General features: G+C 35.2%; 2 protein-coding genes and 1 pseudogene across 7 annotated transcripts; 1 reads left to right on the top strand and 2 right to left on the bottom strand.

The window, feature by feature from the left end:
- Positions 1–6,334: 6,334 nt before the first annotated feature.
- gask1b (golgi associated kinase 1B) lies at positions 6,335–14,849 on the bottom strand. 2 transcript variants are annotated; one of them, XM_081383263.1, is made up of 4 exons: positions 13,467–14,849; positions 12,466–12,674; positions 12,096–12,322; positions 6,335–10,176 (listed from the first exon to the last, which is right to left on the bottom strand). In XM_081383263.1, the coding sequence occupies exons 1-4, from the start codon at positions 14,275–14,277 to the stop codon at positions 9,969–9,971; spliced, it is 1,455 nt and encodes a 484-aa protein (XP_081239389.1). In that variant the 5' UTR covers positions 14,278–14,849; the 3' UTR covers positions 6,335–9,968. The 2 variants fall into 2 exon arrangements, with proteins under 2 accessions (XP_081239389.1, XP_081239390.1); XM_081383264.1 differs by having other exon boundaries at positions 9,064–11,349; positions 13,467–14,593.
- Positions 14,850–14,889: 40 nt separating this feature from the next.
- On the bottom strand, positions 14,890–21,983 carry tmem144b (transmembrane protein 144b). Of its 4 annotated transcripts, none has more exons than XM_081382063.1 (12): positions 20,643–20,800; positions 20,285–20,410; positions 20,085–20,207; positions 19,910–20,009; positions 19,427–19,507; positions 18,804–18,885; positions 18,604–18,677; positions 18,260–18,378; positions 18,008–18,127; positions 17,688–17,785; positions 17,549–17,602; positions 14,890–15,720 (listed from the first exon to the last, which is right to left on the bottom strand). In XM_081382063.1, exons 1-12 carry the CDS (start codon positions 20,704–20,706, stop codon positions 15,637–15,639), a joined length of 1,125 nt encoding a protein of 374 aa, XP_081238189.1. In that variant the 5' UTR covers positions 20,707–20,800; the 3' UTR covers positions 14,890–15,636. The 4 variants fall into 4 exon arrangements, with proteins under 4 accessions (XP_081238189.1, XP_081238191.1, XP_081238190.1 ...); XM_081382065.1 differs by lacking the exon at positions 20,643–20,800 and adding an exon at positions 21,718–21,983 and having other exon boundaries at positions 15,222–15,720; XM_081382064.1 differs by lacking the exon at positions 20,643–20,800 and adding an exon at positions 20,859–21,035 and having other exon boundaries at positions 15,222–15,720.
- A 1,739-nt stretch (positions 21,984–23,722) lies between these two features.
- On the top strand, positions 23,723–27,317 carry LOC308700460 (alcohol dehydrogenase class-3-like; annotated as a pseudogene). Its single transcript has 8 exons — positions 23,723–23,866; positions 24,109–24,256; positions 25,365–25,442; positions 25,741–25,960; positions 26,053–26,313; positions 26,503–26,635; positions 26,755–26,891; positions 27,293–27,317. The product of its transcript is annotated as an alcohol dehydrogenase class-3-like (transcript).
- Positions 27,318–27,737: the final 420 nt, after the last annotated feature.

Raw genomic sequence — 27,737 nt, 5'->3', positions numbered from 1 at the left:
ATTATACATTTATCACAGTGTAATAATACATTGTGTAATTATACCTTTATTACAGTGTAATAACACATTGTGGTATTATACCTTTATTACAGTGTAATAACACATTGTGGTATTATACCTTTATTACTAGGGGTGTTAGAAAAAATCGATACACTTGAGTATCGCGATATTTTATTTTGCAATACTGTATCGATTTTAAAAAACGCAATATCGATTTTTTTTTTTTTTTTTTTTTTTACGTCCAAAAATATTCATGGTAAGACCGTAAGACAGTGCTTCATGTAAATGTTGTTTAAATCCCTACCACTAGATAGCTATGCTGAGACGCACCACTAGTGTCCTCGCCAGGCTCGCCTATAACGGTGCGTGTCCACTGGACATTTTAGGATTGACAGCGGACCGGAGAAAGCGTTGAGAGCGACCGAGAGCGTCAAAAAGTTGGGCAGTTCCTTTACAAATATCAAGCGAAAAACGCAGTCGGCAGCCAATTGCTGTGAGGTTCGGGATGTGACGTTTGTCTTGAGAGTTTAAACATATGCAAATTGTGCCGGAGTTTAGTAAATCATTTTGTTTACAAATTAGACGTTGTGCAGTTGTTATATATATGTTGAATATTTTATTTTGGATGTGTTTATTGTGATTATATTGGCTGGTTTTATAAAAGTTTATACAATTGAAAGGATATCTTTGCTTGGTGCATTTGGAAACAAAGCTTGTCTATTTCTAAATGTAATCGCGTGCATCGTTCACACCAAACACGAATAGAGCATCTGGCGCGAGTGATTTCAATGTTAAGTCAATGCAAAGACGCGTTTACGCGCGTCTGGAGGTCCTGCGGCACGAGGCGTTTAGCGCGGCGCGGTTCGCCTCATTCGCGCGTCCAGTTATTTTAAAATCTTTTATCACATAAAACTTGATTTCAATATATGACACATTCATTTTGTTCACTTTCATCCACTTTCATTCATATTCGTCCAGTTCTCGTTGTTGTTTTGTAGTGTGACGGGCTATGTACCTATTTTCTTTTATTATGGCCTATATAAAAATTTGCTCACTAAGAACCTGTGAACCACAATCCCAAACTGGCAGTTTGATTTTCTGTGTAATGAATTGTTTACCTAAAGTAAACTTCTTTGACTTTTATGCACATCATGTCTTTTTTTTAAATATTTTTAATATATTTTACTTTAAAAAAAATCCCAATATATCGCCTTATGCACAGTATCGAAATATATTGCAATATATTGAATCGTGACCCATGTATCGTGATACGTATCGTATCGCCAGATTCTTGCCAATACACAGCCCTATTTATTACAGTGTAATAACACATTGTCTTATTATACATTTATTACAGTGTAATAATACATTGTGCTATTATACCTTTATTACAGTGTAATAATACATTGTTAAATTATAGCTTTATTACAGTGTAATAACACATTGTTAAATTATAGCTTTATTACAGTGTAATAACACATTGTGGTATTATACCTTCATTACAGTGTAATAATACATTGTGTTATTATACATTTATTACAATGTAATAATACTTTGTGCTATTATACCTTTATGACAATGAAATACATTGTGCTATTATACATTTATCACAGTGTAATAATACACTGTGTTATTATACCTTTATTACAGTGTAATAATACATTGTGTAATTATACCTTTATTACAGTGTAATAATACACTGTGTTATTATACCTTTATTACAGTGTAATAATACATTGTGTAATTATACCTTTATTAGAGTGTAATAATACATTGTGTTATTATGCTTTTATTACAGTGTAATAATACATTGTGTCATTATGCTTTTATTACAGTGTAATAATACATTGTGTAATTATACCTTTATTACTCTGTAATAATACATTGTGTCATTATACCTTTATTACAGTGTAATAATACATTGTGTTATTATACCTTTATTACAGTGTAATAATACATTGTGTCATTATGCTTTTATTACAGTGTAATAATACATTGTGTCATTATGCTTTTATTACAGTGTAATAATACATTGTGTCATTATGCCTTTATTACAGTGTAATAATACATTGTGTAATTATACCTTTATTACAGTGTAATAATACATTGTGTCATTATGCCTTTATTACAGTGTAATAATACATTGTGTCATTATGCCTTTATTACAGTGTAATAATACATTGTGTAATTATACCTTTATTACAGTGTAATAATACATTGTGTAATTATACCTTTATTACAGTGTAATAATACATTGTGTTATTATGCTTTTATTACCGTGTAATAATACATTGTGTCATTATACCTTTATTACGTAAGGGATAATGTATAGAGAGGCGGTCGTTATAGTGAATAACAACCCCGACAGGCTGAACGGGATCCCGACGCGAAGCGGAGGGATCTTGAATCAGCCTGAAGGGGTTGTTATTCACTATAACAACCGGCTCACTATACATTATCCCGCTTATTACATGGCTACCTACAAAATAAATAAATAATTTGCCGCGAATTATTGATTTAAAAAGGGGTTATTGATTTAAAAACGATTGTATTGCTTCCGCTAAAGAAAATAGTCCGTTCCGCGTCCATAGCAACGCGCTGTTTTTCATGGCAACGGTCTGTTATACTTCGCAGCGGTCTGTTATCAAGAAATAACAGACCGCATTCTACATTGGAATTCAGCCAAGCCATGTAATAAAGTGTAATAATACATTGTGGTATTATGCCTTTATTACAGTGTAATAATACATTGTGTCATTATGCTTTTATTACCGTGTAATAATACATTGTGTAATTATACCTTTATTACAGTGTAATAATACATTGTGTAATTATACCTTTATTACAGTGCAATAATACATTGTGTCATTATGCCTTTATTACAGTGTAATAATACATTGTGTCATTATGCTTTTATTACCGTGTAATAATACATTGTGTAATTATACCTTTATTACAGTGTAATAATACATTGTGTAATTATACCTTTATTATAGTGTAATAATACATTGTGTTATTATGCTTTTATTACCGTGTAATAATACATTGTGTAATTATACCTTTATTACAGTGTAATAATACATTGTGTAATTATACCTTTATTACTCTGTAATAATACATTGTGTTATTATGCTTTTATTACCGTGTAATAATACATTGTGTAATTATACCTTTATTACAGTGTAATAATACATTGTGTTATTATGCTTTTATTACCGTGTAATAATACATTGTGTAATTATACCTTTATTACAGTGTAATAATACATTGTGTTATTATGCTTTTATTACTGTGTAATAATGCATTGTGTAATTATACCTTTATTACAGTGTAATAATACATTGTGTAATTATACCTTTATTACAGTGTAATAATACATTGTGTCATTATGCCTTTATTACAGTGTAATAATACATTGTGTTATTATGCTTTTATTACCGTGTAATAATACATTGTGTAATTATACCTTTATTACAGTGTAATAATACATTGTGTTATTATGCTTTTATTACAGTGTAATAATACATTGTGTTATTATGCTTTTATTACAGTGTAATAATACATTGTGTCATTATGCCTTTATTATAGTGTAATAATACATTGTGTTATTATGCTTTTATTACCGTGTAATAATACATTGTGTCATTATGCCTTTATTACAGTGTAATAATACATTGTGTTATTATGCTTTTATTACCGTGTAATAATACATTGTGTAATTATACCTTTATTACAGTGTAATAATACATTGTGTCATTATACCTTTATTACAGTGTAATAATACATTGTCTTATTATACCTTTATTACAATGTAATAATACATTGTGTCATTATGCTTTTATTACTGTGTAATAATATATTGTGCTATTATACATTTATTACAATGTAATACATTGTGAAATTCTACTTTTTAAGATATAATAATTCATTGTGAAATTATACCTTTATTACAGCGTAATAATACATTGTGTTATTATACATTTATTACTATGTAATAATACATTGTGTTATTATACCTTTATTACAGTGTAATAATACATTCTTATTATACCTTTATTACAGTGTAATAATACATTCTTATTATACCTTTATTACAGTGTAATAATACATTGTGAAATTATATGTTTATTACAATAATACACTGTGTTATTATACCTTGAAATTATACCTTTATTATAATGTAATACATTGTGTTATTATAACTTAAATACAATGTAATAATACATGTGTAATTATACCTTTATTACAGTGTTATTATACCTTTATTACAGTGTAATAATACATTGTGCAAGTATACCTTTATTACAGTGTTTTAAATACATTTATTTCAGTGTAATAATGCATTGTGTAATTATAGCTTCATACCAGTGTAATAATACATTGTGTACTTATACCTTCGTTACAGTGTAATATTATATTGTGTTATTATTAGTGCTGTCAAAGTTAGTGCGTTAATAACGCGTTAATGCAAAATCATATTAACGGCACAAATTTTTTTAATGGCTGATCAACGCAGCGCATATTTTCTGTTTGACCCGTGGCCCAACCCCTAGTTGAAGAAATGGAGATACACAGTCTTGCAAATTTAGCGACATTGCAGACCCCTTTAGCCATTTTTTTCCCTTCAAAAAAGCGCCCAAACCTTATTTAGTTTCTGAGAATCGCCGGTACTGCTCTCCCAGCACGCGCGCGCACCTCTCTCTCTCTCTCTCTCTGCGTCTCGTATCTTTGTATATATATATATATATATATATATATATATGTATATATATATATATATATATATATATATATATATATATATATATATATATATATATATACAAATATATATATATATTGCTACTACAGATAATTTTCTCACAAAAAAATTGGGATTATTGTTTGGTTAAGAGTTTAGAAGTTACTCTCTTTTTTTTTTTTTTAATGTCCAGAGTTGCTTACATGATGATTTAGCTTTTCCTGGCACACAGACTACAGCGGAAGAGAGGGAAAGGTTAAGAATGAATAAACTGAGGTCTGCTGCTTCAGTTCCTTTTGCCCTCAGATGACGTTGAGCAGCAGGAATGAAATTTTTGCCTCCCTGTCTCTTGTCCATCCTGCCACATTAGCTGGCCGCCTGCTCTGAGCTGCCCATTCCTGTTTGTCTTCCTGCTTGAGTCATTTCCCAGAAGGTCTTTCCAGAATGTCGGAAAAAAAATGAGTGCTAATTTACTTGTAATGCACTCTACGGCACATAACTCTCTTTATTCAGTTCTCTTTCATCACAAAGTTTAAACCTAAAATTATGTTCAGAATACAAATAGCAATTTTATATTTATTCTCAATCCAAATTAGTCCGTCACACTCACTCTGTAGATTACCACATAACTGTTGCAATTTGACATTTTAGACTTCCAATATCATTCTTTATTTGACATAATGTCCAGCAGCAGTCTTAACTCTTGATTTACACAGCGTTCCAATTGGAGGAAGCATAGGTTACAGCTCTCAAATAGACACCCTCCAAAAATGACCTGCCTTCTCCTTTATGAGCAAGCATTTCATCTGAAACAACTCATAAATCAACCTGACACAACAATAAATAATGTGTTGCATTTCATACACCACTCATCAAATGCTAGCTGTATCAACAAGTCAATTAAACAGCATGTTTGAATGAATATCTTCATTTTTGGATACAAACCTTAGTAAAATTCAACATGGTTACGGCTGCAGTAGCACTAGTCATTACTTCAGTCTATAAAATGCTCAGAGAATCCTTGAAAATCTACAAATGCATTTCCATTTTCCATACAATTACTCATTTCATGTTGAAAAAAAAAAAAAATTGGAAAGGGCAATGGAAAGTTTGGTGATATTTAAAAAATAATTTCACTGCTGAAGACATTTCAAGCTGTAATGGCTTCCAAAGTTATCTTTTGTGTCACGCCTATATTTAGTGAAATGACATGGGCTCCTTTTAACTGCATGTGCGTACGTTTAACAGCAGCTCAGATGATTCAGATGCCGATGTGAGGCAGATTCTCTGGCCTGCTTTTATATCTGGACATGTGAATAAGTGCAGTGTGCCATGTCCCCTAATCTAGTTCTCATGTGGGGTTAACCCCTAGCACATGGGGACAGACACAGCATTAGTGAGAGCTTTTGTAAACATGCCAGTGACTATTCTCTCTCTCTAACACACACTCCCACGCACAAAGACATGCACACATCATAATCTCACACACAGCTTATTTTACTCTTTGTTCTAGGTGCATTCCTGTCAGGCAGACAAAGGGAGCCGTGGTATAGTGTGGCTGAGAATATAAAAGGGAGACACAGACAGGGAGATAAACCTTAAAGGGATAGTTCACCCAAAATGTTTTATTATCATAATAACCTGTAAGGTGTGGAACACAAAGAGTTCATTTTAAAATATCTTTACAAATCTTTTATACATCAGTGAAAGTTCCAACACATCTACCAAATGTTTCACAGACCAGGCTTAAACCTATAATAGTCCCAGACTAAAATGCATGCTTGAGCTGTCTTAACTCAAAATGACTTGCACAGACAACCCTTAAAAATAGTCATAGATTTAGCCTGTTCTGGATTAAACAAAGCTGATTGCAAAAGGAAGGATTACAGCTAGACTATAGGACTAAATTTGAGATGAATTAATCCTTCAAAGAGACAGGTTGAATTTACTGTTTGTAAGAAAGCATGGACTATTTGGAATATCTAAATGAAGAACAACATGCACGTCAGAGGCCAGCAAGTATTGGGGTAATTTGATGACTTTCTATTTTATGAACACCGTTAGACCAAGATCATGTGCTTATACCTAACCTAATTGACTTAACCCAAGTGTTCTCATTTAGGCTTGCTCACCTTAGTACACAACTGGTACACAGGTTTCACTGACAAGGCTTAAAACTCGTCCAGACTAAAATGCTGTAGTGTACATGGTCACTATGAACTGCTGTTGAATGATGAAAACTCTCTTTTTCTGTTCCATATAGAAAACAAATTAAGAACACAAAGGTGAATAAATTATGATATTATATATTTTTGGAATTTTCAACTATGCCTTTAACTAAGATCAAACCAATGTGTTTTCAGTCCAATTCACTTTTTTGAGTTTCTGTGGTTAGGGAAGAGTTAAATAGCTAGTATCCTACTGTTAGATCTGACAGCTGCACACAGTCCCCAAAGAGAGATTATTTTTGACAAACTGAACGGAACAACTGAAGGAAACCTGGCTGCCTGCCTCAGGCGTGTTGTGCTGTTTTTACACGCAGATAGCATCTTTCCAAGATAAAAAACCCATGACCAACATGAATCTCAGCAAACATCAACTGTGGCACAACTGAAGACCTTCTGTATTTCATCACAAAGTGCATTTTCAGGTTATAACATGCCCTGATTTTTTTCTACCATCTGTTTCATTTGTTTCTTTTTTGGCTTCACGTGGAGGACATTAATGTTGAGCAAGACTCTTATTCCAGATGAGAATCTGAGGGGGGCTAATGCACCCATGTCGTGTCTAGAGACTCGTGTTTTTGTACAAAGGTATTCTCTCTCAGCTTCTTGTGTCTTAACTAATGCTGTCGATCTCATACTGTACATCTGTCTGCTAACCAGTTGTGATGTTGCTGGGGTGATGTTGTCATAGCAACAAATTAAAAAAAAAAAGAAAAGAAAGAAAAATAAGACAGACAGTGTAAAACTCCTTTCCATACTTTCACATGCTTGAGAAATGGAGCAGGTCAGCTGTGCAGGCAAATGAAAGGAGGACTGAGATGTTAGTATGGAAACAGCTGTGAGTTGATATGAATGATGAGCAATGATCTATTATTTTATTTGAATTTTTTAAGAAATTGTTCTGGGTGTTATAGTTACAAGAATTAATTATGGAAAAGCCTTCTGAATTAATGAGATGTTCAGCTGTTCTGTGGACTTTTATAAGTCTGGTTAAGGTCACAAGCTATGTTAGAACAAGAAAGAGGGAGAAATAGAGTATAATGGCTTGTCTGATAGAGCGGAAAATGGCGGTAATGTCCTAACAAAAGAAAAATCAGATCAACTGGTATAAAAGCTTTCTTGTTAGGATATAAAATGAGGGCAGAAAGCACAACAGAGGGAAATAAAGAGTGGAAATGGCCCCTATATGACATATGACTGTGGCAAATATGTTACTTGCCCAGCATGTTTTACAGTGTTTTTAAACTCGACTGAAGAAACAGACAGGACATTATTAGATTGGAATCATTGTGTCAACTGAAAGGAATTTCATTACACTTCAAACATTGAAATAAAATGAGGTCATATGCAAACTCAGCTCTCAAAAGATGCTTATTTCCATTCCCATTATGCTATGCTACATTTGATATGATTAAAACAGCACTTCCCATGTGGATTTACAGTAAAAAAAAAATATCTGTACTATATTTGGGTTGAACATATGATGTGAGAACACATCTGCAGGATGGAAACAACATAGGGAAGATGAACACGAGCGCTTAAGTGTTTGCATATCAAGCAGACGTGATTTGACATTCCAAATTACCTGATTTTGTCTGGCAAAGAGTTTGGCAAGACACAGCAAGTCCACTGTGCAGAGCAGATACATCTGACATGGGTAATGCTGCCAAACATAAATTATTTTCAAACTCATAAAAGAACTCTTGTGTGAGCATATTTCTGTGGTGTGTCTGAAGTTTTCCTTCACGCTTTCAAAAGGGGTAACTTTAGGCTCTGAGAACTAACTGGCTGGTTGGCTGGCAAACTAAAAACGCAAATGAGGGCAACAGCAAAGTCAGAAGACAGCTGAACTCAGCTGAACTCAAACTGAAGTATTCCTGCAGTCAACAGATAGCATGAAAATGAACATGATAGCTGTTCAAGGACTACAGTGAATATAGATCCAAAGGCTGTCATGTTAAGCATACCTGTAGGTTTAAAGTACTTTTCCATTTCCAAGATTATCATGTTTTCTCAAAGTTGACAAACAAACAGTGGTACTGTCTAATAATTCAATTCATTATACTATTAATGTAATATTGAAGTGATTTTCCAATGGACAGATGGAACACTTTTATTCAATTAAAAAAAAAAAAACATCATAGTACAAAAATAATAAAGTTTTATCTTCACGGTGATAAACTTGTACACAAGTGCAACATAACCAGATTTAATAATAATGTTCTGGAACCATAATCATCTACATTTAACACAGCAGAAATTATCATAAAAAGCTGAGTGTTCTGGTTACTTGGATCAGGTTTTCTGACATGCACTAGTTGGCGGGAATTGACTGAAGGGGTGGTCTGATTCAGAGGCTAAGGCTGCATTTGAAATCGCATCCTCAAGAGAGTTTTTATTTCTTTTGAATAAGTAATTACTTCATGACCACTAAAAAGGTTTGTTCTTTATAGTATGAACGTGTGCAGTATGCATGTAATTTGGACATACTACGTTCGCCATGTTGCCCTTATCACGTGACCTACTAACGTCAGTTGCGTCACGTCACCGCCATTCACAAATCCTCTCCCGTGGCCTCATGGGATAGTAAAGTGTCCATCATACGCACACTTCAGAATCGGTCATCTGGGTATTTTTTGCCGACTCTTTTATGAGTACTGTGAATTCGGACCTACTTCTTTTGTCACAAACTGTTTTTCGACTAATAGGGAAGAATGTCTGGTGGAAGTTAATCACTTACAGCGCCTTTAACTTGTGGAATGTCAGTTGTGTTAAAAAATAGCCCTGGACTCTGTGTAGGGCATTTAGGGAAACTATCCTTTAATATGACCTTGTCTTAAAAGGTGAATCACTTCCAACACCACAAAGTGGTGGTTTCAGAAGTGCACTGAGTTTTGATTTACAGACCTTCAATTCAATTCAACTCAACCGTTCTTCATTGTCATACTAATCTGTCAAAAACAGTGACAATTACTGGAAACTGAAAACTGAAGCTCCATTTGTCAAGAGTTCATAGGTACTACTTTAATCCCATGGGCATTGATGTACGTGAGCAAGACTTTGGCTCTTCTCTCAATTACGTCAATGAGTTTTTCAATGCCTTGACGGCCTCCCTGACTGTCCCAGTACTGCTGGTCGAGAAACAGCGATTGCAGGAGCTTTTCCCTGAGACGCTGAGACCTCAACACTGACACAGATTGATCTGGTAGCCTGAAAGGGGAAAAATATTGAAATAATATAGTAATGCACTCCAAAATTATTAAAACAAACTTAGAATTAAAAATGTGTAACATACAATATCATTAAATACTGTATTTACAATCCCCACAAAACTAATTGCATTGCTAACAGACAAATAATGTAATACCATGCTGTGATGCAGATAATGTGCAAGCGGTGATACTCATACACAGCAATGGCCGATCATTTATTCTGACTGATGTTACTGCACAAGTGAGCTTGCGTTCCCAGAGGTATCACATTAGCAGCATCGCCAGCAGAATCCCTTAGCTCAGACAGCACGTGTCAGATTGTTGGCGTATGTATTTGCTTACATCTTCAGTGGTGTTGTAGAGGTGTTGGCTTACTGAGGCCAAACTTGTGGCCTCACAGAAACAAATTCTTAGTTGCAGCAATTACAAATCACCTCATATGGTCCAGTATGAACAAGAAAAGAAGCACAAAACTATTTATTTCAATTAAAAAATCATTTGTCATCTGGATTTTAATGTCTATGCAAACCTGATAACCTGTGGCGATTTGTAATTCAATTAAACTGCAAGGATTCATTTCTTTGAGGTCATGAGTTTCTAAGTCCTTCACAACAACTTGCAAGACATTTTAATTGAAAGAGAGTACCAGTAGTTGTAAAGGTGGTTTGCCTACAGGGGTCCAGGCTGCAGGATCGCCGGATGACTAAAGAAACGTTATCAAGATGGTAGAAAACTACATTTCTTGTCTATTACCACCCACTGCTACTTGACGGAAATAAGCGCAGCATATATGTAGAATGTTACCTGAGGGATGGATAGAGCGAGAGAGAGGCTTTAGTAAAGGGAAGAGAGAAAGAAAAGAGAAGGCAAAGAAAGAGTGCCCCAAGAAAGGGACCCAGAGGAAAAGAAGAGAGAGCAAAAAAGTCCCAGCAAAAAGAAGAGACAGAGAATCAAAGAAACAGAGCAACAGTTGTAATATTCTTTTATCCCTTCATTCACCATGTGACTGAAACCCAAATGTGAGACATGCAAACTGACCAATCAGAAGCTTACAACTTCCCCCACCGAACTAAAGCTGTGACAATTAGAAGACACCCGATGTACATTCATTTTGGCCTACGGGCCTTGAGCACTATCAACACCTTTTTGCCTTTAGGATTTCCAAATGGCCCTTGTGGTAAGAAAGAGGGGGTTGAAACAGTAAAGCAAATGTATTTGTTCATTTTTTATATATCTTTGATTATTTTCAATTCTACATGTTAAAATGATCTGTCTTTAAAAGAAAACATTCACACACCATCTCTGCAAAATCGGGCTATTCTTTACAGTTATAACATCATTATGAGATTAAATTAAAGATCAAATGATCATGTATAAACTCTAACATGTGAAATACAGTGCTTGAATTTTTTAGACCACCACCCATTGTAAGGTTTGTGCCAGATCTGCCCTAATGCCCACAGTATTGGTGATTATCAAAATCATTTATGTTTCTGTAATGGTTAATCCATCAGTATGTGTAAGCTCTTTAGTCACAGTTGGCCAAGTCAAAGTCCAGATTTGAATCCTATAACAAAGTTTGGATTTAGTGGATTCAAAGACAGACTGCACAAAAGTTTCATCAAAAGCAAGTCTTTGGAAACAACTAGAAACTATTTGGAAGTCAGTAACAACAGAGACTGTGGAAAAGTACTGTACATGAAAACAATGGCAGCAAGGCCAAAGGACACCATACACAAAATATTAAGTTTTGGTTATTATGTGGGAATAAAGACTATTTATAGTTGTTTCAGTTTGTTAGTCAGTTTTAGTTTTAAACAAGTTTTCCAAATTCCAAATCTATTTGTGTTTCCTCTTTATTATGACAGGTGGTCTAATAAATGTGTTAAGCACTGTAGGTCTGGTCATTTTACTCACCCTTTGATTCCCTCTAGTAGCCTGAAGTCCAGATTCTCCTCATCTCGGTCAAAGTAGCCCTTGTTGTTAAAGAAAACCAGGTGGTGTGGGTCATGTCTACGGTGGACTATGTGTGTCAGCTCTATGCTGTCCTTATCTGTACATTCTTCATGGTGACCAAGCTCAACACAGGTGTCCTCTAGGCGGGGCTTAAATCCACAGCAGTTTTTATCTAGTCGTTCATAAATCTGAGAAGAAAAACAATCTTTATTTGTGTTCACTATTCATTTTAAATGAATTGGTCAGAAAACAACATATATGTTAATGTGCATCCAAGTTTGTTTATCTAGAAGTTTAAAGGTGCAACACAGATGAAAGTGGAATAGAGTACCTGCAGAAGGAAATCAAAGACTACTAGCTTGCTCCATTCATGGTGGTGGATGCTGGTGCACCTCCACTCAGGTTTAGGTATGATGCCCCGATGCCAGCACTTGTATTTGAGAGAGGTTTGATATGAACCCCAGCTCAGTCTCTCAGAGGGTTGATCTACTGCTGGGCTTAAAGAAGGATCCCACAAAACCACTGGACAAGGCTGACCATCTGAAACAAGATGAAATATATGTAGGCTATACATTTATTAGATCAGTATCAGTCATATTTGATTTCTCATTAGCTTGATAGACAGCTTTGATGACACTGAACTGCTCCGAATGCAGTGGCCCCAGAAAGTACTATAGCTTAAGTTTATTTAATCTATGTAAGATGCACACAAATTTAATTGAAAATGACAATAAGATTATGCTTTTCTCTGAACTGACTTTTCTTATCTATTTTGCAATGTTTAAATCAAAATGTGCCTTTAAAAAAAAAAAAAAAATGGGACTTGGTTTGATATTTTGTTATCTAATGCAGTTACATTTACACATCTTTTTTTTTTATTGTGACTTAAGAATTAAGAATATAATATATATATATATATATATATTAAAGAACGTTGGTAACCATACAGTTGGCCATAGCCATTGAGTTCTACATTTTCCCTACTATGGAAGTCAATGGGTTGGTGGTTAAAATATCTTCTTTTGTGTTCAACAGAATAAAGAAACACAGGTTTGAAACAACTTGAGGGTGAGTAAGTAATGACAAAATTTTAATTTTTGGGTGAACTATCCCTTTAAGTGTCCAAAACCTTTTTATGGGCCACTATATTCTTTACCAATTTAATCCAAAATTAAGTAAAATGCAGTATTTGCTACAAAAAATAATAATAATAATAATAATAGAATAGAATAAAACATCAAATTAAGTAAAATACATATGCCTATACAAAATATTTAGGCCTAATTATGAAAAACCTTTTTTAATAAACAAAAACAGAAACAAGTACACTACCTCCAAGAGAGTGGAATCTTCTGCTGACAGCTGGCAAAGTTCTGTTCAGTCCCAATATCCTATCCAGATGAAAGGCGAACACTTCACTCATGTCCAAGGGTCTCCTGACAATACCTAAACATTTGCGACACGCATCAGTATCGTCCGTGTGATTTGTCGCACTTTTAAATAAAATTAAAGAAGAAAAGCCCGGAGGTGTAACTTCGTCAATATGCGTAATTTTACTATCAGCTAGAAAGCGCATGGCCGTGATATCGTCAATGCTGAACCATGGAGGAGCTCTTTCACTGTATATCCTGATGGATGAATAATCACCGTTACTGCCATCAAGCTCAGAATATCCCAGTTGTTTGTCAACGGTGTTTGTATCGTGGCTCGCGTTCTTCGCTTTGTCCTGTGTGCCACTCTGCGCTCTCACTTTAACTTTCTTTCTCCGGAGTTTGGGGCGCACTGTGCCCCTGATAATGGCCGGTTTGTGCCGCTTAGATTTTAGAGTTATATACACCACATTAGACCTGGTCGGACTCAGGGATTCATTCACTTCCCCTTCAGTGGGGTCCTGGTAGGTTTTTCGAGGTTTTTGAGAATAAACGCTATTTCTAGTCCACGGATCAGGACGTTTGTCTTGGCGAGTAGACGTGTGATTAACGTGAACGGTGAAAAACAAATAAACAAAACACACAACAGCTACAATCAAATACTTCCTAATGGCGGAATATCTCCCACAACAGTTGCAGACTTTCAAAAACGATACGGACAAACAAATCATAGTGTCCCCGACCTTTCCAGGACGAGTCGTATGCGTATCCATTGGCACGAGAGTCTGCGCATGATTAGGCTAAGTCAAATATCTTTTGCCCACATTGGAATTGCGTTCTTTTCGTTTACATATTGATGACACACAGGAGTTCCAGATGATCCCCTCAGCGCAGCTCCAGCATGAATGAAGACAACTGTCCCGACCGATGCCGGATCAGCTAAGATAACAGTCCCAAATTGACAAGAACGCAGCAATTGTCCTTACGCCCTTTTTACTGAAAACGCGAGAGGCTAGAATGCGGTCATTAGAAACTAAACTGTAAAAAAAAAAAAAAAAAAATGTTCTGCGTATTTTCCCAGTAGCCTACATGGCTTATCTAAATATTAAAGCTGTACCTGCTGAATAATAATAATAATAACAAACATCCAGCAAAAGAAAAAGAAAAATTTCCCCCCAACAGCATATAAATTACAAAAATAGCTTGTTGTCTTTTAGAAAGATGTTAAAATTGAATTACAATAGCTTCGATAGCTAGAAAAAGCTTCCTGTGCACATCTGCCTGTAAACATCTGCCTGTAAACAACGTTATTTTGACATGTTTTGTACTTGTAATTTGCTGGTGTGAATATGAAGCAATAACATCTATTAATGATGGGCTTCGGTAAAGAGGACAGGAAACAGGCACAACAACAGTACAAGTTATGTCGTCCTTTAGGTATGGAATGCATTATGTATTTTAGACTAGACATACTATTCTAATCTAGACATATTACACACACACAGTTTTCATATTGTACATCCCAATGATTTTTATACTGTACAAACTGTATATTCTATTCCCTAAACCTACCCATCACAGAAAACTAATTTTTGGATTTTCAAAAACATCACTTCATATGATTTATACGTTGTTTTTCATGGGGACCCAAAAAATTTTCCCACAAGGACAGGGATTTCGGATATTGCCATCTTTGTGGGGATATTATGTCCCCATAACGTAGTGTATACCTGAACCAAACACACCTTTATGAGTGTTTGTCCCATCTTTGTCAGTTTGTCTGCTGATGGTCTTATTGGAAAGATTGGTACATAAAGACAAATTTACAGCTCAAAAGGTGTGGGGTGATCAAAATATGCAGATTCCGTTGAACACATAGCACAAACACAAATGTACATACATAAGCCTAAGGGGCTACTGTTTAATTCAAATACATGTGAACTTACAGAAAACCTAGAATTAATTTGGACTGCAATTAAAACGCAATAGAAACAGGCAAATAACATCAAGGGCAACTAAGCCACTGCAGATGCCTTGTTCTAGGTGATAAGCTCAGTGACTGCAATTTTTGGCAGGAATATTGGTTTAAAACCTGATCCACCATTGCCACCTTGTGGTAACAACGTACATACTCAAGTCTTTGAATAGGCAGTTAACAGGGAGCCTGCCAGGACAACACAAGATGCCAAAACAAACAATAGCAAGTTCCCAAGACCCTGAGGAAAGAAAATCAGTTTGTTAGGCTGGCCTAAATAGAAGTTTTTGATTTATTTCCTTATTATTACTGGTAATGAATCAATATCAAATTAAAACGACTATGATCTAAACTGGCTCTTACACACACTCGCTAGTTTTGATATTATGGTGAGCAATTATAATTATGCATTTAGTGACTTGAATGTTATAATATAATATATATATACATTTTTTTTTAAATTAATATAATTAAAAAAAGTAGACTTTCAGCTGTTTGCAATGAACAAATCAAACAAAAGTAATTAAAATAGCTCAACACAACAAATGTTTCAAGTGGTTTCCCCAAATTTAATTGAAAAATGCAACTTTTAATGACTTCTGCAGTTTCAAAATTATTCAACCCCCTGAATAGAATCCCTCACAACAGCACAAATCTGCAAAAAATGTGTTGTCTCAAGCACACCTAATGCGACTAATCAAGGGCTTCAATAGTTGCACCAGGTGTGCTTGAGCTAGAACACATTAAATATCTGAACTGGCAAGGTTTGTTGAGTGTCACGTTTGACTGTAAGTTAGAAATATGGCTAAGTCAAAAGAATGGCCAAAAATGTTAAGAGAAGATATCATCGTCCTTCACAAACAAGGAACAGGATACAAAAAGATAGTGAAAGCACTAAATGTTCCTAAAGACACAGCTGGAAGCATAGTTTACAAGTTCAAAGTTAAGGGAACAGTGGTTACACTACCTGGACAGGGCAGAAAAAAGGCAGCTATTAACGGCAGCAACCAGATTTCTGAGAAGGCATCCATTGAGTGACCCTTGAGAGACTGCAAAAGACCTGCTAATTGCTAGTCTTGGTGGCAACAGCCACTGAAGTTTCAGCTTGCACAGTAAGGCGCATACTAAGCGCATGCCAGAACTCCAAGACGAACACCACTACTGGCCCAAAAGCACAAGAAAAGTCGGTATATAAATAAGCCACAGTTTTGCGATTCTGTTCTGTGGAGCCATGTAGCAAAACTGGAACTTTTCAGCCCTATGGATCAGTGGTATTTATGGAGGAAGAAGAATGAGGCATATGCTGAAAAGAACACTCTGTCTACAGTTAAGCATGGTGGTGGCTCGGTGATGGTCTCCGGCTGCTTTGCATCCTCTGGCACTGGAAACCTGCAGTGTGTGGAAGGCAAGATGGATTTATTAAAGTATCAAGAAATCCTAGGAGAAAACGTCATGCCATCAGTGAGGAAGCTGAAGCTTGGGCGTCATTAGACCTTCCAACAGGACAATGATCCCAAGCATAACTCAACTTCCACCAAGGCTTGGTTGCAGAAGAAGTCCTGGAAGATTCTACAGTCGCCGTCACAGTCACCTGGCTTGAATCCCATAGAACATCTCTGGTGGGATTTGAAGGCGGCGGTTGCAGCATGCAAACCCAAGAATATTACTGAATTATTTTCAGTTGAATTTGGGGAAACCACTTGAAACATTTGTTGTGTTGAGCTACTTCAGTTACTTTGTTTGATTTGTTCATTGCAAACAGCTGAAAGTCTGTAAATTTTGCCAATAAACCTGATTTGCAATGGTGGTTGAATAATTTTGATTGTCTCAGTCTCTGTCTACATATAAAATTACATACATGTACTCACTAAATGCATAATTATAATCCTAATTACTCACCATAATATCAAAACTAATCAAAGTGAATTTATCTTATGCAAGGTGTTCTCTGCGGATTTAAATCAACACATAAATATTCATGTTCATTTGAAAAACAAAGTGTCAGACTAGGTCACGTAAAAATGCCATCCAAAATACTGAATGAATACAAATAGCTTTATGTTACCTACTTTGACCTCTTTAAATACCACACTTCCCCACAGAGCAGCTACCAAACCATAACCCTGAAATCAAGTAGAACACACTGTCATTACTTCTCAATGCAAGGTGAATGAGAACATAAAAGATTTTCTTTTGTGCCATACTTACAGCATTAATTATAGGGAATGTGACCACTGCACTAAGGTAGTAATTTCCTATAAGCCATGCATACGTGGCTAATCCCCACATCAAGCCACTCAGAAAACCTGCATGGAAGATTTTACAGTTAAGAAACACGGGAACTAAATATTCAGTAGAAAGCGGAGGAATATTTTCAATGATATCGTGTCCAGTCGCTGATAGTAAACTTTACCTGTAACAATACAGTTGCTTTGCAATACTCCACAAATATGGTGGAGCTGCAAAGCAACACAGTCCTTTCATCCAAGTTGAAATAAAGATGATGGAATGGAATGCACATTAATTACCAGGTAAGACGGCTCTGGGATAGATCCGAGGCCTGTTCTTCATGAATGCGCAGTAAGTAAGAAAATACACTGTGCTCATGAGGAAAATTCCACTGTAATGGGCAAAGCAGTAGTCAATTTCTGTAATGGACAGAAAAACATGTTAGAATAGCCTATAAAATGCTTTTTAACATCTTAAGCTGTATAAATTGCATACCACTGATACTGAAACTACTTGGTCATCCCATACATGCATTCAATACATATACATACCATTCTCACTGGATCCAGTGAACATACTTGAATTGGTTTTGGCATGAACTTTAATATAGAAAATGGGCACAAAAGAAGAGCCATAAAGGACACCTGAAAATATGGCCAAGATGCAGCCCCTGTAACAAGAGAATATTATTATAGAAAATAAATAATCCATAGATTTAATATTTATATTCCAGAGATTTTACAATATTATAGTATAAATATGAAAATGCCATAAATCTAAATTCACAAACCTTTTATACATGCACACATAAGCACAGAAAAAAGCCCTCAAACATCTCAGTACATAATAAAGAACCAGAAATGCACTGGAACTAGGAAGGCCTACAGATACTCACAACACTCTTTTGCTCTTTGGTGAAATCGTGTCCACCCATGAATCACTGAGGTTTGTGATGTCTTGATTCAACCTCTAAAGACAGTGTGAATACATGCACACGAAATGTAGGCAAAGATGTGTATCCAAAACAAAATACACCAAACAATATTCTACATAATATCCAAAAAGCTCTTAATGTGGAAAAGCCCTCTAACTTACCCTATCATCAATCAACAAAGGCATGGATTCAGGAGATGTACGTTTCTGAACATCACTTTTCACAAAGAAGAATATGATGGCACTGAAACAAAGACAAGATTGTGTTATGAAAAAAAAAAAAAAAAAAAACTAATCCAGAGAGTTCTCTCTCACAATAAATAAACCGCAAGGATGTTTTTATTCCATATCCCATAAAATCAGATGGAACTGTAGATCCAATACAACGTGGCTTCAGGTCTTAGGAGGTTGTTTATCCTGCCTTACACAATATATTGCATTTTCTATTTCAAAGAAACTTTTGAGCGAGTAAGACAGCAGCACTTTCATCTGAAAAGGATCTTTGTGAGGTGTAACTACTAAGTTAACAATAATGGGGGGGAATAAAAAAATATTGTCTGTCCATATTAAAGAAGTGTGCCTGAAGCATGTCCTTTCCATTAGGATTTCTGAGGACTAAAAGCAACTTCTTAGATGAATGAACAATATTACTTTGTAAAATTTCAGCCTTCATTAATAGCCAAAGAAACATCTTGATGTGTGCATTTGGAGGTAGACAATTATTACATTCCCTGCTAAGAGGGAAAATTTAAATAAAAACACATAAGAAATACCTCTCCCATTACCTTAGCAGACAAAGGCCAGCTCCACAGTAATTGATTATTGGTTTGGACACTTCCTCTGGACTCAGCCCAAACCAGCCAAACCTTGAAAGGAATGACTTAAGAGGTAAGATTACCTCAGCCTTCAATTAAAAACATGGATAACACTTTATAATTAGTCCTACTAGTTAACATTAATTTATACATTAAACTACTATCATTAGCTAACAATGAGCAATACGTGTGTTACAGTTCACCTTTCTTAATGTTAGTTAATACCTGTTCACTCAGGTCCATTAAATAATAACAGATTTGAAATTTGAATCATGTATTAGTAAATGGTGACATTTACATTAAGATTAACAAATGCTTTGCTCACGATCAGCTTGGCTCACGATGCTTTTGGAAAACGCAGCCTCAGCATATAAATCAGTGTCCCAAAGTTTAACATCAGGAAGTTCAGTACATCCCTATAACCCCCTTCTGTCAAACATCAAGCCAGCTCACCTTGAGCTTGCCCATCCAATTAACAATCCACTGGATCCCCAAAGCAAAATTCCAAGACCGAGGCCAATAAACTTCACAACTGGGACAGCGGTTATATTTCCTAAGAGGTAAATCTGTTATAAATTACATCTGTATGTATATTAAACATGTTTATTCGCTCACACATGCACTTTACCAGTGGCCCAAAGTGCTCCTCCAAGCATAGCTACAGGATGAGCTCTGGAGGGGTGAAACAATGTGTCAGCAACCAGTCCAACACACCAAATAGCTGAACTGCAAATCCACTGGAAAAACATTCCTGTAAAGACAGCAGATTTTGAGGCAAGGTTGGTCAAATGTTAGTGTGGCGTGTAAAAGTACAGTTAAACTCCTCACCATCGCCGGTATCTATCGTTTTAACAGGAACAAAGTAACTTCCATACAACAGAACTGCAAAAGTACAGGCCACAAAGCCATAGGTGGTGTCTGTACTGTTGGCTTCATTAGAGGAGCGAGGGGGCTCTAGGTATAAAACAAAACAAAAGGTTGACAACACACTTGTGGCATTTATGCAAAAAAAAAAATAATAATAATAGACTATTTAGAAAATATTAACTGTCTACAGCTGTTGACTTTCCAAGCACAGCAGTTTCCAAACCCACACTCCCAGAGGTGATAAAGAGGCATGTTTTCAGTCAAAGACACAGACCAATTAAAAATTAGTCTTTTTTTAAATATGTAATATTTAATCTACCTTCAGCTGACAATGTGCTGCAGCATCTTACAACAAAAAGCACAATTACAGCTAGTAAAGCCATAAATCTCTTTTTCCCCTCACTCTAGGTAAGCACTGCATTTGTTGTTGTGGTAGTTGAGTCAAGTGGTTTGTTGTAGCTTAAACCAGGTGTTATTAATTGGCCCCACTGTCCCGCCCTACTAACATATTAGGCAGTTGTGGGGAGGTACTTACCATTTAGGCTACCCTTTTTCATACTGTAGGCTATATAAAAAGTGAATGGCGACTAAGGCTCATTCTGCCAAACATTGTGTTCCAAACTTCCAAAGAAGAAAGAAAGTCATCCGGGTTTGGAACTGAGGGGTGAATTTTTTGCTTTAAATTAACGTAGTTCCTAAACAGCTCCACTAGATGGAGATCACCTTCCAACTTGTTTTGATTCCGCAACCGTTCGGTAAGCCAATCATAAGATGTCTGGCCAGCATCCAAAATTCTGAATATGCAAAGCAGAAAAGAAGTGCCAACAAAAATAACAACACCTTTCTCTTGAACCCCGACAAAAGTACTAGTCATTGAGTGAGTTAAGAGTAACATGCATCTCCTGCTCTGAATGTCTTTTTGAATGTTAAAATGTTATAGCCTACTGAATTGTGCAGTAGCTTACTAAAACTTAGCATACTAGAGTACTAGAATTAGGAGGCAGTGAAACATTCTTAACAGAAATAACTTTTTTTTTTTTTTTGTATAATCATCAGCAGAATATTTATGTTTTTGTTTCAGCGTTTTAATTGTCATAAATGTTCGGTTTCTGCAACGTTGTAGCCAGGGCCGGCTCTAGGTTATTTGGTAGGGCTGGGTAAAAAATATCGATTTCTCGATTTTAATCGATTCTTATTTTTATGAAACAATATCGATTCTTAAATCCCAAGAATCGATTAGTCATCCTGTTTTCAGTTGATGAATGAATGGATCATTGTTGCGCACATCCCATCCAATAAATCGCAATAATCTTTGTTATTTATTATTGATATGAAACAAAGTCTCAGATTTCAAATTACGTCCATTTTCTTACGAAATTCAAAAACATAATTACCGTTTTGGCGCTGTGTCGTGAGATCGCTCCGACGCAGCTCAGCTCAAGAGAAGCAACGGAAGCAACTCTTCCGCCTTAATAATACCAGTTACAGCGCGAAATAAACATGAATGAGCATCTGAAAGTGTGTTAAAAGATAGAGTACAACTTATCGAAGTCCGTATCATGTCTCATGGAATCGCTCAATCAGTGTTTCAACCGTGCAAAGACGTTAGTAAACAATGTCATGTAACGTCACATTTACATCAGAAAAAAACATATCCAGTGACCATAAACTCGTTAGTCAGCTAGAAAAGTTAACTCTAGAGAGGACTGAGGAGCATTTTGTTAAATATATGCACCATATTATTCATTATAATTTTTAATGTTCTTCAATATTTAATGCATGTTTGAATAAATCTGGAAAGTTTTTTTATGACAGCCATCATTTAAAATTTTATATAATTTTATATAACTTTATTATTATAAAAATAAATAAAAGTGTATTTTAAGTGTTTGTATACATCAGTTAATTTTTACCTTCAATATTATAGTAGGCTAATGAAGCCTATAGGCTACAACTGACTCCCATGGTTTACAGCATTAAGAGATTTGTTTTCCCTGAGAAAATGTGCAATGTATTGTAACTGATATCCCAAATAATCGATATTGAATCGAATCGTAATCGTAATCGAATCGAATTGCAAGCTTGTGAATCGAAATCGAATCGAATTGTGAAATTTGTGTCAATACCCAGCCCTATTATTTGGTGCCCAAGGCGAGAGTTAGGGGGGTTCGGGGGCATGCTCCCCCGAGAAAATTTTGATTTCTCGGACCTACATATGTGCATTTTAAGGTGTTTGAAGGCCAACATTTTCTGATAACAATAGCTTTAAAAGCATGTCAGTGGGCAGTAGCATAAATTATTTGTCAAGATAACAGATTCTTAAACATGAGAATGAGGATAAATGTTGAAATGAATGATCCACACTAGAAAATGGAAATGCAAAATGTGCTTATTGTTGACAATACACAATCACATATTCCAAAGAGGAATGGCCTTAAATGAGAAATCTTTCAAGGATTATTCTGCATAGATGTAAACTTTTTAGCATTAAAGATTGGTTTCAGCAACTTGTTTCTTTCTTGAGTTAATCAGTGTTTTTGGCACTATTAAATCAGTTCAATTAAATTTCAATTGTTCACTCATAAAGTCACTTGTCACCACCTACTGGCTTAATGATGCAAGTTGCGCAAACACAGACAAGCGGTGTGATACAAACTGTGAAAAGGCTGATGCTGGTGAAATATTCGAACACTCGACTCGATGACCTTATATATATGTAGCAGACAGAAGACCACAGTGGAAAGATTGACTTTCTGGAAGTGTGTGGTTGCCATGGGAACTGAGGGTAAGGTAAGGACATAAGAGGAAATGAATGTATTGTATAATATATGTGTTTTTGAAAAGAGTCAACCAAGGCAGCAGTTATTCAATAAGATAGAAACAGTAAAAACAATTTTAAACACCATCATTATGCTTCAGAAATCATTCTAATATGCTGATTTGGTGCTCAAAACATCTTATTATTTTCAATGTTGAAATTTTGTGGAAACCATGATACATTTTTTTTAGGATTCTTTGATGAATAACATTTTTAAAATAACTGCATTTATTTTAAATATTTTTTTTTTGTATCATAAATGTCTTATCTGACTTTTTGATCAATATAATGCTATTTTATACTCTAAAAGTATGATTTCTTAAAAAAAACCTTACTAATCCCAAACTTGAACAGTACTGTTGAGTGTGTATGTATGTATGTATGTATGTATGTATGTATGTATGTATGTATGTATGTATGTATGTTTGTGTGTGTGTGTGTGTGTGTGTGTGTGTGTGTGTGTATATATATATCATATATCATCACAATGTTAAAATGTGTGTGTGTGTGTGTGTGTGTGTGTGTGTGTGTGTATATGGGTGAATTCATGTTGATTGGGACACTTTCTCCTAGTCATCACAATGTTAAAATGTGTGTGTAATGTATATATATATATTCCTAAGGTGATTAAGTGCAAGGCAGCAGTGGCCTGGGAACCAGGGAAAGCACTCTCCATTGAGGAAGTGGAGGTTTCCCCTCCCAAAGCACATGAAGTACGAATTAAGGTAGGTTTGTTATATTCTTCATGTTAGGCTACATATAGTATAAATGTAGACTTGCACAAACTTTAAAAAAAATTACTACTTTTAAAAATGCCTGAGAATAACGGATAACCAGTAACACTATTCTGGATACTACATGCGGTAGCAAAAATGTTTTTTCTTAATCTTAATTTTTTATTGTGCTTTTAAGGGACCAAGTATTATTTTATTTCACTGAGCAAAGACTATTCATCTATCCTTGTCAGATAGCAGCATCTGGGGTGTGTCACTCAGATTGGGCTTACCTGTATGATGTTGCTAAAATGAAGCCACGGCCTTTTCCTTTAATCCTTGGACATGAAGGAGCTGGAACAGTGGAGAGTATTGGTCCAGGAGTTACAAAGGTGTCTAAAGGTAAAAAAAAAAAAAAAAAAAAAAAAAAATCATAAACACTTGATCATAATATTTCTTTTACTTCTAACAATATATGAAATGTTTATAAATGGAAATGGATTTCTCATTTCTCAATTACATCATCTTAAGTTTTTCTCAGTCGCTTTGGTACATTTCTTGAATCTTCCTTAGAAAGTTCAGCGAAAAATAAAAATTTAATCATTTACTCACCCTCATTCTGTTCCAAACTTGTATGAATTTCTTTCCTCTGCTAAACCCAAAAGAAGATATTTTAAAGAATATGGGCAATCAAACAGGCCCAAGAAAAAAAAATACTATGGAAGTCAATGGGGTCCATCAACTCTTCGGTTGCCGACATTCTTTAAAATATCATCTTTTGTGTTCAGCAGAAGAAAGAAATTCATACAAGTTTGGAACAACTTTAGGGTGAGTAAATGATGACAGAATTTTCATTTTTGGGTGAACTATCCCTTTAAGATTTGCAAACAATTCGTACAAACAGCACCACACAATGGATTACCTGCCAAAGCCTTTATCTTGCTCAAAATCCTTAGTTCATCTGTCAAAAGTAAGTATTAGTATATTTGCCAATGTCAGTGAACATATCAGTACCATCAAAATGACAAGTCCTTGTTTCATTGTTCACAAAAAACATTCTTAGTCATGTTGTCAATATAACAGCGTACTCTGTCAGTATTTTCAGATGTAAACTATGGCTATAATTTTGATGACAATGATTAAAAATGCACAAGACAGCACTTTATCTGTATGGCATATATCAATTTGAACAGTACAAACTGACACATTACTGTATATCACTTAATTTTTGAAACATGAGAATAGAAGTGTGTAAAAAAAAAGGTTTATACTGTGTGTGTATATAAAACTAAAAATATAGTATGAAAATACAAAAAAAAAGTATATATATACATATATACATATATACATATATATATATATATATATATATATATATATATATATATATATATATATATATATATATATATATAAACATTATCATGTACCATGTATCTGCAGGAGATCATGTCTATATATATATATATATATATATATATAAACATTATCATGTACCATGTATCTGCAGGAGATCATGTCATTCCTCTGTTCCTGGACAATGTGAACGCTGTCTGAGTCCAAAGACAAACCTCTGCACCAAAAACTGGTTAGGATAAAAGAAAAACATTGTTGTCTGGGACTATATTATATTTTTTTAACATTTGCTTTTGAGAGATTGACTTTAGTTGGTTAGCATTTCTGTTCTATATGGAATGATCATTCAATATTATTAAATATGATTTTAATTTTATTTATTTAATACAATTGAGTGTTATTAATTAAAAAGTTATTCAAGAAGAAACTTTTCTTAATATTTCATGTTGCTAATGTTGTTATGTAAAATTCCTTGTATTCATTTTATCATTTCTTTCTGAGAAAATTAGAAAATTTTCTCTGCCTCTTAGGGAGCAAACTCAGCAGTGTGTTCTTGCTGATGGCACTAGCAGGATCACCTGTAAGAATCAGCAGGTCCATCAGTTTATTGGTATCGGCACCTTCTCTGAATATACTGTTGTGCCAGAGGACAGCGTCACCAAGATTCACCCAGACGCTCCGCTGGACAAAGTCTGTCTGCTGGGCTGTGGAGTGTCTACAGGATATGGGGCAGCAGTGAACACAGGCAATGTGTGTGTGATTTCTACTGGCATAACGTCAAAAAGGCGATACATAAAATAAAAATAACATCCCACCAGCTAGTTTGGCATTGTCTTTCCCAGGTAGAATCTGGCTCTACATGTGCGGTGTTTGGTTTGGGAGCTGTCGGACTGGCAGCGGTCATGGGATGCAAGGCTGCCGGTGCCACCAGGATCATCGCCGTTGACATCAACCCAGACAAGTCTGAGATCGCCAAGACATTTGGGGCCACTGAGTTTGTGAACCCTAAAGACCACAATAAACCCATTCAGGAGGTGCTGAGGGAGCTGACGAATGGTGGCGTTGACTTTGCTATTGAGTGTGTGGGGAACGTGGGTGTCATGGTAAGTTCCAATAACCAGTGTGTATTATTATTCCAATAACTGGAAGTTTATTAGTTGAGCTGTTTATTTTTCAAAGATGCTTATAGTAACAACATTGAAGTTAGAACAAGTCAATTTGCCATGTAGAAGAAAATCATTTACTGTATGTGCCCTGTGGTTACCTGAACTAATACAGTTTCCTCTGACCAGAGGGCTGCTGTGGAAGCATGCAGCCCTGCAGGGGGGATCTGTGTGATCGTGGGTTGGATTGAGGTGGAGGAACTTTCTCTGTCCCCCCTGGATATCCTGCTAGGAAGAACTCTGAAAGGCACTTATTTTGGAGGTGAATGCCACGATTGCCCCAAGGCAATTTTCCCTGCATTTAGGGTAGTGTGAACTGTTTGCATGGTAAATGTGAAAAATTAATAATAATTATAAAGTAATTACCCTTTTGATTGACAGGTTGGAAGAGTGTTGAGGCAGTTCCAAGACTGGTTCTAGATTATATGAGTGGGAAACTTGCTGGATGAGTTTGGGACACATAGACTGACTCTAGATCAGATTAACCAGGCCTTTGATCTCATGATCAGGGGGAAAAGGTCAGTTGTACCGTATTAGCATCTACTAATGAACATAATCATGGATTTGTTTTGTGATGAAAAGCACCAGAAAATGTTGCTTATCTTGAATGCTTAATCATTTTGCAATTTACTGTAATGTTCAGAATGATCAGAATGTTCATATATTTTATAAAAGGAAGATGGAGAGAAATTACATTTTGATTACAAATGATGAGATTAAAAAAACATGCATGGATGAATCTATTTATAATACTATATATATGTACTGTATACATATATATGTATATATGTGTGTGTGTGTGTTATCAGTGAAGATAATATTGTATAATATACATAATATTGTTTCAAGTCTATATATGAAATGCAAAACATTTATTTTTAAACCTCTATGTAATTCGATATCTTTCTCTCTTTCTCAGTATTCGGACAGTGATTGAGAGGTGAAATACAGGAGATTCCCAATATCCTTTAAACAGAACACATAATATCAGTGCTTTAGGTGGGTTCATCTTCTCCCTCTCTAAAAACCATGCACCATCCAAATGAAAGGCTGAATCAATGTCATAAGTGTTATTTTGACAGTTAACTGCCATAATAAAAGACTGTTTTGCAATATGTACACAGTGCCTATGTTTAGACAATGATTATCTCCTGTATCTGCTAATCCAAAGGTCCTTAGCTATAACAGGTGCACTGATATAAAGGTATAGGATAGGAAAAGTCATATTCACTGAACAGCGCATTGATTGTTCTTTGTTTATATTCTCAAGGAGAATACAAGGAACATGTCTGTTATGATCAGAAACTGTTCCACACAATAAAGCCAAATCTGTTGAATTTGATTAGTTTGTATCTTCTCTCTAT

The sequence above is a fragment of the Scardinius erythrophthalmus genome (assembly GCF_964197995.2).
Source record: "Scardinius erythrophthalmus genome assembly, chromosome: 13".
In the NCBI taxonomy this organism is placed as follows: Eukaryota; Metazoa; Chordata; class Actinopteri; order Cypriniformes; family Leuciscidae; genus Scardinius; species Scardinius erythrophthalmus.
This window is presented reverse-complemented; position numbering and strand designations above follow the sequence as displayed.